Below are 12,756 nucleotides of genomic sequence, written 5' to 3'. Positions count from 1 at the left end.
GTTTTCAAAATGGTACTTGTTTCGCTTTTGTGTAAGGTTCAAGAATACCCTTATGTTTTCCGTGATTTGTGCGGCAGCCCTATTTTTGTACTTACCAACACTACGATTATTATTAAAAAAATTGTTCACTATATTAAGTTGTATTAAACAATAACAATATGAAAAGAAAAACAAGTGAAATCTGGTGCTTCTTTCGGGCAGTTGACGACACATTTGCCCTGTGTAACATATGCAAGGCCAAGTTGTCCTACAAAACGACAACAACCAATTTAAGTAAACACATGAACAGAATGCACCCAAACGCAAATGTTTCGGGATCGGCACAGAATCGCAAGTATAAAATGTTGCCCCAGCTGAATGATCGCCATCGAGGCAAACCTCGAAACCCTGCGCAGGAGTTAATATTACTTAACTTCATAAAGAAACATCCCGTTTTACTGCAAAATCCTTCATGGGACACACGCAACGCATTCGAATCGCTTTGGGACCAACTCACGTTGGAGCTAAATGGTAGTGGACCGCCACAAAAAGACGTGGCGACTTGGAAAAAGGTAAGGTGTTTATTTTATCGTGCGTTTCTTTCTTCTAATTAACCTGCGATTCTCTTTTGCGTAGGCTTTGAAGGACTGGAAAAGATTTATAATCAAGAAAGTGGAAAAAAATGAAATGCACAATATTCCCTTAGCAACCGGTCTAAGCTCCGCGGAGGAAACTATAGCTAGTTTGTGTCGTTTGAACGATGATGTCAGCCAAATTATAATGAATGCATCCGAGGATGACCTACAAGACAACTCCAATGCGACATTTGACATGGAAGACGTTGAGGACGTTGTGCCTGAGGAGGAAGATCATAGCGCTCTGCAAGATGCTTCCGGATTCGCCTATGAGCCAGAAGATTCAAAAGCCGAAATTGATATTGACCCACTCTTCTTACAGAGTGGCAAAAGTTCGAAATTTGGTGCGAGAGCCATTAAAAAAGAACTTGAAATAATGACTAAACAAATCAGTTTGGTCAGTGATGTTGCGAGCAGTACGCAACTAGCGCTAAGTGAATTTTGCGCGCTTTATAAACAAAAGTTAATTGAGAACAAGAGGCATAACTCAGTAATTGAACAATTGATGGCCGAAAAAATAGAAATAAAAAAAAAACTCTTGGAAATTGAGCAACGGAAATTGTCGCTGAAATGACGAGATTCTATCTATCAGTTACCAATATAATTTTTTGCATATAATTAGAAAATAATTAAGGTGAATTTGATTATACGCCTTTAAGTAAGTAGTTTGTAATTCAACATATTGTGTCTAAAAACAAAATGTTTTAAACCAGTCAATTTAGTGAAGATAAAATTTATTTCCGTGCATGTCAAATCAAAAGTTACATTTTATCTTAAATCCAAAATTTGAAATGTACGTTAGAAATACGGACTTCTACCCATTATTGAAACAACTTTTGCGATGTTTGTCACGACAGCTGTAAAAATAATAATAATCTATGCCTACATGACATACAATACCCGAAACTTTGTATCTGATGTATGTATTTAATTCGATCGGATTGAATTCTTTGAGTACATGATTAATTTTAATTTTTGATTTAACTGCCAAATATGAAACTTGCGATAAGTACCACAAGAAATTAATACTTATTTGTTATTCGCCTCTTTTGTGAAGAACAAACTATGATTCCGTTGTTAGATCTTTGTTCAAATTCATTCTCACACATTTCGAAAAATCGATGCACACTAGTGGAAATAAAGGTGGAAGAAGTTGCGGGTTCAAATTCATTTCCAAAGGTTTGTATAAAAATTGCTGTGAGACATAAAATTTCTAGATCTTTGCGAAAGTTCGTTTGATACTGTTTCACACTTTTCTCAAAGTCCGTCCCACTTCGATGCGACTTAAGGTTGTAAAGGCAAAGTTTAAAGTTTCGTCCGATCGGATTTGAACTCGTTTAGAGAGATCTTTGTGAACATTTACTTGACACGTTTTTTGCATAATCCACTGCTAAGTGAACGAAAGTTTTACAAGCTTATACACAAGACTAACATGGGCGGAAACCGCCGATTCCAACTTTTGGTTTTTTATTCGATGGGCTATCCATGTAAAATATAACTTTAGAGGTGGAGCTCAATTTAGTAATATATAATTATAGACTTAAATTGTGAACGAGTGGGAAATGGGGGCAAAGATTGAAAACAATAATTTAAAATATTACCTGCGCGCCTAAGAAATCGAAAAATTAGTTTGAATAATGCGGAGTAGCGCTAACAGAAAAATACGTATTTTCTTTATTTTTGACCACAGTATAAAGTTTCTAACCGAATAAAAAACGCTTTTTTACCATTTTCTATGGGTACAGGTATATAAAGTAAAAAATATGTTTTATTCCCAACCAATTGTTATCGCAGCTTATTTCGCAAAAGTTATCGATATGCACATGAAGGCGATAGTTGTAACATTGTAAATAAATGTGGATGTGGCCTGTGGATGGTGTGGATTGCATTCAACTTCTTCTTCTCAACTTAACCATTCATGGTGACTGACAAGTCATGATAATTTTTTATAAAACAAATAGTTTTTCGCAATGGACGATTCGTTTTTCGGGTTTGATACAACTACAAGTGTGCCGGTAAGAAATTTAATGGACAACAACTATAGTAATGTACCCAATGTAAAGGAAGCCATAGACTCGTTTTCGGCAAAAATCACAATTGTCTGGAAACAGAAAAATGCATCTAAATTGCTAGCATGCTTATTTTTATATTATTCAAATGTAAAAATGTTAAATCAATTCAAATGTTAAACATCATTTATAGGATGAAGATGGCAGTGACGGACGAATTGCAGAGCCCCCGGAAGAAGAGTACGACGCTCTTAACGATGAAACGTTTGGCTCGGCTATAAATGGCGACTGGGAAGAAGCCCACGAAACGCTTGTCCTACTCGGGGGCAATGGCGAAAAAGCTCGCAAAGGGTCTGACTTCACAGATCACAGCCAGAGCGGCAATGGCGCTTTCCAGAGTCAGCATCAGCATATGCACCTGCGTGGTTTCCAAAGCGGAAGCATTGACGACTCGGACTTGGAACTGAATTTGTCGTCAATGAAATTAGATGACGTTGATGTAAGTTCGTTCGGAGAAAGCGATGGAAACAACCGCATCAACTTGGACTCGGGTGTTTGGACAACTCATCCCCCCTTTCCAATACCGAACAATCAACAGCTTTTTCGAGATAACTTTCGCAGCGCATTTAAGTTCCAACCACAGGCAACCGCAAGCACAGGCACACAAATGAAGCCATTACATGAATCAAATGCCAATTTTGGATTACCCCCAATGCCACCACCCGCGTCGGCTAAAATCTCGACGCTTGAGGACATTGAACGGAATCTAATCATACAACAGGCAATACCCAAACAGCAGATACATCAGCAGGTGCAACCTTTGCACCAACAGGACTTCAATGTGGGCAATCGGCAGCATGTGGTGGTAACGCCAACAATATCCCAACATCAGCAACAGCTACAAAAGCCACCGCAGCACAAGGGTAAGGCCAAGTGTTTTCGTATTTATTGTTTAACCTATATTGCAAAAACAATTGTTTATTAATATTATGGACTTGGCAGCTAATAGACCAAATTTCGCAATAGACTTGGCTCGGAGAAATCCGTGCTGTCATAATCTCACCCGGTCAAGTTATATCCGTTGTGCTCTTTTGGAAACTTTAATCTTTCACGGCCTCGTATGTCTACCCTAAAAGATTTTTCATTGAGGGTAGTATAATTTTGTCGTGAAATATGTAAAGCATAGATGGGAGACATCTGCGACACCATAAACTATAATTTGTGGATATGCGTCTACAGCTGAGTTGAAATAGGCATGTCCGTCTGCCTGTTTGAATGCAAGCTAGTATCTCAGCTTTAAAGCTGTCGTCTTATAACATTGCTTGGGTCCGACATTCAACAGAAGAAACAGAACTTTTGCAGATAGTCCATATGTCGGAGCCGTTTGGATCACACCATTCTATCATACAGCTGACATAGAAACAATCGGTCGTGTGTAACAAAATATTTTTTGATTGAATTTCATTTATTTGTTTATCTTGACCAAAATCGACATATCAATATCGTTTTTGTATGGCAAAGTATTCTGTTATCCACGATATTTTCATTAAACTCAGCGTTTCGGAGCTTCACTATTCGGACGTATCTGCAAAACCGTGAGGCAAATGTGTACATATTAATACATCATTTTACCGTACTGTCATGGCTCATAAATATATGCTCAAATTCAATATTTAATGTACTCACCTTGCTACTTTCTCCAAGAATATAATGAAATGGGAATCTAGATTACGATTTTGTTATATAACTAAATGAATCATTTCAAATGTTTATGCATACATAAGTTATGTAAATAGAGCTCATTAACATGATACATTTAAACAATACGATAACAAGATTTAAAACTAATGTAATTTTAGCACCTCCTGGATTTTTGTCAACGCCGCAAACACCGCCACCAAGGCAAAATGTCGGATTTCATGGTCCACACCCGCTGGGTAGTGCTGGTCCAATGCCGACAGCCGGCGCAGGCCTAATGCCGACGCCCCAATCACAACAGCATCAACAGTTAAACGGTATCAGTGGGAATCGTGTTCCGCCTGGGTTTATATATCCAACTGGCCTGGCTACGAACCTGCCGCAACACCCATTGCTGCAACAGCATGTCTTGCCGCCCAGTTTTCCCCGTCCACTGCCAAACCCACTTTTGCCCACGGCGCTCAACAATTTTGCCATGCATCCGAGCTTTAATGCAATGCGCGCCGTTGGCATGCACCCGGCGGCCTTTATGCAGCCTATTCCGCCGCCACGTCTGCCGCCACACAATCTGCTCAATCAACAACCCAACTCTATGTATAACATGTTTAATATGCGCCTTGTGCAGGAAATTCAGCAGAACCATCCGCTTCTCCAGAACGCAGCTGTTGCGCGTCAACAGCAGCAAAGTCGTGCTGGCGATCGCCAAAAGCAACAGCAGCAGCCCCAACAGCAGCCGCAACAACAGCAGCTAAATCGTTATGGCGGCAATCTTCCTCAGGAGGAGTTTGATGAGTACGCCAATCTGATGAGTACGCGCGATAAGCATTGGCTCATAGGAATTCAGCTCTCACAGTTAAACACGGACACACCATATATTGACGACTACTACTACACGGTGCACAGGGAGCGCAGAAATGGTCAAGTGCGTCACAGTAAGGCACATAAGGACAACCAGTTGAACCATCCACTAACACAGCCGCGGGGCCATGCGCAGCTAATATTGGTTCAGTTAGGTAATAAAAATGGATCGCGCAATGGCCAGCAACATCGTGAGAGACGGAATTCAGACAACGCGAACAGCAGCAACGCTAGCGGCGTCACAAATAGTGGCAACAACAGCAATGCTCTACCGGGCTATATCTTTTCGCCCTTGAAGTTCGAGAATTCGCTGGGAAAGCTACAGTACGGAAGTGTTACAGCGCCCCGCAAAATTATTGATGCTGATATCATGGGTAGCGATATAAGTCCAATGGATAATGCCTTGTCGTTATCATCAACAACTGGGCAAAATACCGATAAAACCAATGAATATCAAAACGAAGTGGTCCTGGTGCCGAGCAGCATGCGTAAATCTCGCCATATTTTGCTACACATAGAGACCCTGTATCGATACCTGCTTAAACTAGAGGACCTGGAAAGTCCCGAGGTTATGGCGACTATTATTTTGAAGAAGAAGAAAGAAAGCGAACGCATTGCCGCTGTAGAACAACTCGAAATGGCTAATAAAACGGCCGAGGAGCGCGAGGCTGAGGCAGCTAATCCGCAAACAATGAATCCAGCGCTAAAAAATAAATTCAACTATGAAATTGAGTCGCGCCATGTTTTAGTGAACAAACTGAAATCCGGCCTCACGTTTAATAAAGTTGTATCCATGATGAATGTGCGCAAGGGCAAGGTATATGCTACAAATGTATGGTTTCCTACACGTATTCATGGGGTTTTTTTATTTTTGCTTTCTTCAGATACTTTTACGCCGCATCATGCCATTTATTGCTGATCAGACAATACGCTGGACCGTTTGGAGTGGAGTTTTCTGTTCACTACAAAATGTCGTTAAGAAAGATCGTGAAGACGTGGAGGGTGCGCTTTATGCGCTTTATCCGGAGTTCAGAAAGCACATACACGATGCAAATTTGGAAACAATTATCAACATTTCGGTTGCGTTTACATTGAATGACAAAAAGATGTCTGGCATTTTCTGTAGTCGCGTAAGTTAAAATGATTTGCCTTTGACCCAACCTAAAGCTCAATGCCACGCATTAACCGCATTTTTAGTTTGGCATTCTGTCGCTCGTCGGATTAATAATACGGGTCGAGGCGATTTACATTTCGGGCATTGATGCAACGCTTACTGAGGATAACCGACAAAAATGGCGTGAGTTTCTCGCACAGGTTGCTTCCTGCCTTAATCGCACCATACAAAATCAAACCATCTCAGCGGCAATTGAGTCAGATGCCATTCAGCCAATGATGAATCATTTTGCACGTTTCAAAGACTTGAAACTAGATGCGCTTTTGGCTTTAATTACAGAGGCCAAACATCAAATTAATTAAACAAAGGCATTATTTCATTTCAATTGATTTTGTAATTGAAAAGTTATATTTTCCTTGCATTAGGTCTGTCATTAATGTTGGGTTATTCAGCAGTTAATATATGTATGAATTATGTATCTACATATACATTTGTGTTGTGTTTAATTTTACATATACATAATACACGCGCACAATTTGTAAAAGAAATCCATGGATACACCAAGTACATATATAAATAAACATGCACATGTATGTACATTATACATGTACATTTATCACAAGCAGGGCTCATATACATATAAACTAACGCGAAACAATATTTGAACTACACAAAAAAAATGTGAATCATGTAAACAAATTCAAAATCTGTTTTTTCATCCATAGTAATATGCCCCTAAAAATCAAAATACTTGTTATGGCATCAAACATTTTGCTCATTGTATATATGCCATTCTGTATTTAATAGTGAATACATGTCGACAGCTATATTTTATTGAGGTTTATAATATTGTACTACTCTCTTTTATTTTAACTTGTTTGATTGATTTACATATTTTATTTACATTTCCATTAAGTAAACTTGTGCGTAATTAAAAATTTAATAGAATTAAAATTGCTCCCAATGCACATTTATTTATTGATATACATTTCTAAAGCATAACAAATTAACATTAGCGTGATTTAAAGAATCCGATCTATTTTTGTTCATATTTACATTAACAATTTCCTATACAGTTTCGGTAGTTTGTAAATATCAAGCCTATACATCCACTTGGAACATATTGTGCGATGTGTTTTTTTTTTAAAATCAAATTTGTCTCACATGCGCACTTTATTTTAAATATAAAAAAAAAACTGACGTTTCTAATACAAGAATATTCAAAATTGTGATACATTTTGTGTATTTTTAAACTTAACTTAATAGAAAAGAAAAAGCATTCAGCACAGCAGAAGTGTTTTATTGCTCATTTCTGTTTTATAGAAATAAAATAAACAAAAAGCAAATTGTGAGATTCCAAACAAAATTTGTAAATTATCTTTGTTTTATGTATTCAATAATGTAACCGGTTACCGCGATTAATAAGTTGTATGTTGTCTTTTTCGCATAAGTTTCAATTTATTCGTGCTCTTTATTTCATTTTAAAACAAGATATTTTCAAAAAAAAAAAAAACCGAATATGTCGGCTTTTTCACAATTAAATTACAGTTTTAAGTAAATACACCTTGAATGGGATATATTACATATACAACAGCAAGTATATGTTGTGTTTATTTAGGTATTGAAAGCACTTTAATTTTTGGCATAACACGTTTTTTTATTGTTTTTAAAACCAAAAAATAAGCATAACAATGTACTTGACTTGGAATAATAATAAAAACAACATGACGGCCCACACATAATAGAATAATATTTATTTCAAATGATTATATTTTGTTTTTTTAGTAGTGTAATGGAACATTATTAAGAAGATTGCTAAAATTGTTTGTGAAAACAAACTAGTTTGTAATAATCTCTTTTTTACTTTCATGCATTTGTGTGAATTATTAAAAAATATTTAAAAATCTAAAATGACATGGTATTTAAAATAAGAGAGTCTCAGTCGGGAGAAGATAACCTCAGCCTAGTGCCGAGACGTCATTACAAACATTCTGATTTCCGCCCAAAAATATATGCACAACAGTGCTCAAGTCGAGACTGCCCGACTCGGAGATACCCTGAATCCTACCCTCCACATTGCCCCACGCTATAACCAATAAATTCGTTATTAACTTCGAGGTTTATCATTATCAATTTTAAAGGGTAACATGATAAAATTGATATGTATTTCAAATGTAAAGTCAGTAAGAGACTTGACAAGATCGACGAAACTCATCATCGTATTGATAAATATATTATATATATTATATCCCACCATATCTGTGAGGATTATATTGCATAGAATGTGGCATTCAAGACTACAAAAATGTTCATTTTTTTTTTTTAAATTCAAATAAAAAGGGTATCTAATCTTTGTCAACATTTGCTTTCACTAAACTCTTCTTTCTCATATACCTATAAACATACAGGCCTATCAAGTGGAAATCCAATACAACTCGTCTTCTTCGACGCCTCAACTATTCTTGCTTCTAATTAAAAAAAAGCGGCGGCATTTGTCGCGACAATGGTGGTAATAATGGCGCCCAATTCGCCACACCCTGCCAATGTCCTTTTTAAAATCAAAGCTGTGCGTACGAGTATCCGTATCCGGTTAGTCCTGCATGTTCCTATGTATGCTCGAATGTGTATTCGGCCTGACTGTAGCTCGTGCCACAATCGCCCTAACTGTCGCGACATGAGCACAATGCGGCAAGGGAATTGTCGCCACAAGAGCAAGCCGTATCTAGCTTTGGCTGCTTCATACTAAGCATGTGGGTGTGTGTGCGCGTAGCTTACTTCATTGAGAAATAATAAGATGCCGACAAGTTGTCGTCGGGCTGGTCGTCGTTGGCGCTGACATCATTAGTTGTGCCCGCTGTCGACGCCGCCGATTCTGGGTTTTGCAAAACATCCGAAGTAGGCGACACTTGTAACACACTTTGGTGCCTTGTTGGCAGTGATAACAAGAGCATTCAAAATTTGACGCTTGACATCTACAAATGTGTAAGCAAATGCACCAACTATTCATTTGCAAATTAGTCTACAATAAAACGCGACACCTAATTTGCGCAACCTACTCAAAATAGCTACATTTGGGGAGGAGTATTAAGGCAATGCAATTGTGGGCATAGCATACTTCAATTCGTATATTAATTACTTATGCCATTAATTTGTTAATTAAAAAATGCAGCAGTAGTGAATCATGTAATAGTTATACAAGTAGAAATGTTGAACTCGGGTGCAACCGATTGCTCGCAGTTATATATTATACATATATATATATATATATATATATAGATTTCTTGGTTTTTGAAGAGTTTTGCGGCTGGGGCAAAAAGAACAGCCCCTAAATGTTCAGATGTTTGTAATAGTAGCTCGGAAACGATCTCGGAATCTATAAGAACTGGGAGAAAACCGGAGAAAACAATTTACTTTCAGGTTCTTCAAAAAATTTAAAAAAAAAACGGATAGGTACAGACATCTTTGTCACGCCGAAAATTTAATACCCTTGTAGAAATTTGCCTCACGGTTTTGTAGATACGTTTGAGAAATAAAGAGAGAGGGAGAGAGAGAAGATCGTTAGTGCTAAGTTTGATGAAAATATGTTAGAAAGAAGAATATTTTGCAATAAAAAAACTCAACTTTCAACCGATTCTTCATAAAGAGCTGTTAATATAGAATTGCGATTTAGATAAGCATTGACTCTGATATGAGCAGCATAGTGAAACTTGATAAAACTATTATCTGTTCGCAAAAGGACTTAATTTTCGACAGATCGTTTCTATTGTAGCTATATCAGATCAGCTTGGAGAACGTGAGATGAATCATCCTTTAATGACAATACTTTTAATACTCTTTATAAGCTTGAAAAAAACACTTTTGTTGTATTTTATTTAACAATTTTATTTAACTATTTATTCTTTAGAATATTACTGAAACAGTCCTTGCTGCCTATTTCTACGGAATAAGGCCTCGGTTTTCAAAATATAATTTCAAAGTGTTTTTTGTGCAAGTCCTTATAACGAATTTTATGATCGCTTATTGTTTTCAAATTGGTCAAAAACTAAGGCGTCCTGATATGATTAAGTCTCTGACTCGGCGACATTTTTCTGTGTGGCGTCTCGCGGAATTCTCGAGCGGCACAGTGGGTTCAACACGAAAACAATTGATGTGAATAATTGTTAACTTTAGTTAATATAGGCTGTCATAGGCTTGCATATGCATTAGCATACATAGAATCATTAATTATTAATCGAATTATATTTGAAGCACAGGTGAAGCATCTTAGTTGTGTATACGCTCGCCGCTCCACGGTACAAGCCCACATCAAGCTGCTGGAAGGGCTTTTTGCCAATGCGACGCCAAGGATGGACGCGGGCATTTCTCCAGGGGGTTGTCGTTATGACTGTTATTGTTGCTGTTGTTATGGCTGGCGTTGTTTAGTTGACTTCGGCCGCCAGTCGCCGTCTGCGTTACCGTCGCCATCGCGGTTGCCGCCAGTGTAGCTGGAGCCGGCACCCGGCAGACCGGCAGCCAACATTCGACAACGAAACTGAGCGCAGATACAGATACAAATAGGTTTAAGATTCAACACCATGGGGACAAGAAGCCAAGTGTCGCCAACTAGAAATTTATTTTCTATTACTGTTCAGTTTTTAGTCTTTCATTTTTATATCTTTGCAAGTCGCTGACATGACTTAACCCTTGCTGCTATTAATTGGATGAAATGCAAAAGCCAATCTGTACAAATGTGCAGGCATGTATTAAACAGAGAGGATATTCAAATATAGACTCATTAAAAATCACTTGATCCTTATAACCAAATCCTGGATTGGTACTCGCCATGTAGGCATTGATAATGCCTGAGCATAAAGGATTCTGTCCATACTTAGGAAACTTAAGCAACAGCAACAAATATCTTTGTGTGCTGAAAAGTGGATTATAATTATCAATAAGTAAATTCAGCCACACACTTGTGATTTTCAACCATAAATAATCTACTACGCATGCAGGCTTACACGTTAGGATGCCATATATATGTCAACACATACATATGTGACAATGAGTCAGAAATCAGGATGTTTGGCAGCGGCGACGGCGCCTTGTCCAACGCTTCTGTGCCGCCGTCTGCGTCAGTCTGCAGAATGCTCTGCGCAGTGGTCACAAGTGCGCACTGGCGAGAGCATATAAAAGGATAACCGCGTACACGGCTGGCATTTAGTTCGCAAGGAATCATGCCGCAGGACACAGCAGTTCATTGTGCGCCGCCTAAATGAAATATCAGTGAATGCCGCTCACAAGCGCAATAGATAACAAAAAATAAAACGCGCAAACTTCCGTTGAGCAGCTAACATTTGGAAATTGATTTTTAAAAAATATTTCAAATGATTAATGCACATGTTTAATTTCGAAATATATATTACAAAATAATATACGACAGTGTTTTTGGGAATTCGGTAAGTTTAAGATAAGGTGTTAAAACATAGACAAAAGTCTGAAAGACCAAGTATCTGCTATTTAATACATTTATAATATAAATTTGAATGTATTTTAAAATCATTCTTAAGTTAAGATATACAAGCCGCAGCCTACATAGTTTTTATTTACTTATACCACTTACTTGTCGTCTCTAGTGATCTCCCAATAAAACTTTAAGGCGGCTTTCAAATGGCAGACGTGTTATAGTTATTGAAAGTTATTATAATATCAATATATTATATCGTTTTCGAAAATGCTTCCATTCAATTTGAAAGGTGCTTAAGGGTGCTTTCTCCTTAATGGGAAAGGGGGAAAAGTTTCGGATTCAAATTCATTTTCAAGGATCCTCATGAAAATTCATTTTAAGCGTGTTTTACACATCACGACAAATAGTTTTTTATATATAGAGATTTGTCAAATAAATAATTGATAGGGAGCTACGAAGCAGAAATATTTACTTAAGCTTCCCTTTGGGTCAAAAGACCCTATCTCCACCATATAGAAAAAGAAGCGATTGTTTGCGTTTCATTCGTTTGATCAAGAATAAAATTTTTAGGAATTTAAAGGGCCATCTTTTTGTGCCAACCAAAAGACTGACCTATTGATGATCAGCGCGGGAAAATGAGTGGATTGTGTAAGAATATACAGTACCCGGGGCAGTACCCACTAGTATTAAATAAAGGATTCTGCAAGCACAACATCAATAAAAATAATACCCATTTCATGCATAATGCTACCTATTTTATGACATGGTCGGTAAATTTTAGTCGTGTTACATCCACCGTTTTTGTGTCACAAAAGGCAATTTGGCTCTCGCACATCTCTACACCTAACCCCACGGGTGAAATGCATTCTCAATCGTGAAGTCGAAGAGACAGACACGCAACGATTGCGCTGAAGTATATACAGGAATAAGTTGACGATTGCGATGTGGTGATGGTCAAACAGGTTCCTGACTGTGTGGCTACTTCTCTGTTGCTCTGCTCTTTAATGGGTTTTTAACAAG

At 37.8% G+C, this 12,756-nt stretch overlaps 2 protein-coding genes across 2 annotated transcripts; both read left to right on the top strand.

Moving 5' to 3' along the window:
* Nucleotides 1–84: 84 nt before the first annotated feature.
* bdwf (bedwarfed) lies at nt 85–1,636 on the top strand. The gene is made up of 2 exons (XM_002055773.4): nt 85–551; nt 616–1,636. The coding sequence occupies exons 1-2, from the start codon at nt 159–161 to the stop codon at nt 1,186–1,188; spliced, it is 966 nt and encodes a 321-aa protein (XP_002055809.1). The 5' UTR covers nt 85–158; the 3' UTR covers nt 1,189–1,636.
* Nucleotides 1,637–2,474: 838 nt separating this feature from the next.
* Nucleotides 2,475–7,906, top strand: Patr-1 (Protein associated with topo II related - 1). Its single transcript, XM_002055772.4, has 5 exons — nt 2,475–2,629; nt 2,817–3,546; nt 4,483–5,996; nt 6,064–6,309; nt 6,377–7,906. The coding sequence occupies exons 1-5, from the start codon at nt 2,585–2,587 to the stop codon at nt 6,653–6,655; spliced, it is 2,814 nt and encodes a 937-aa protein (XP_002055808.1). The 5' UTR covers nt 2,475–2,584; the 3' UTR covers nt 6,656–7,906.
* Nucleotides 7,907–12,756: the final 4,850 nt, after the last annotated feature.

Source organism: Drosophila virilis, chromosome 2 (assembly GCF_030788295.1).
Source record: "Drosophila virilis strain 15010-1051.87 chromosome 2, Dvir_AGI_RSII-ME, whole genome shotgun sequence".
Taxonomy (NCBI): Eukaryota; Metazoa; Arthropoda; class Insecta; order Diptera; family Drosophilidae; genus Drosophila; species Drosophila virilis.
The sequence above is the reverse complement of the archived record's forward strand: the minus strand, read 5'-3'. Positions and strand labels throughout refer to the sequence as shown.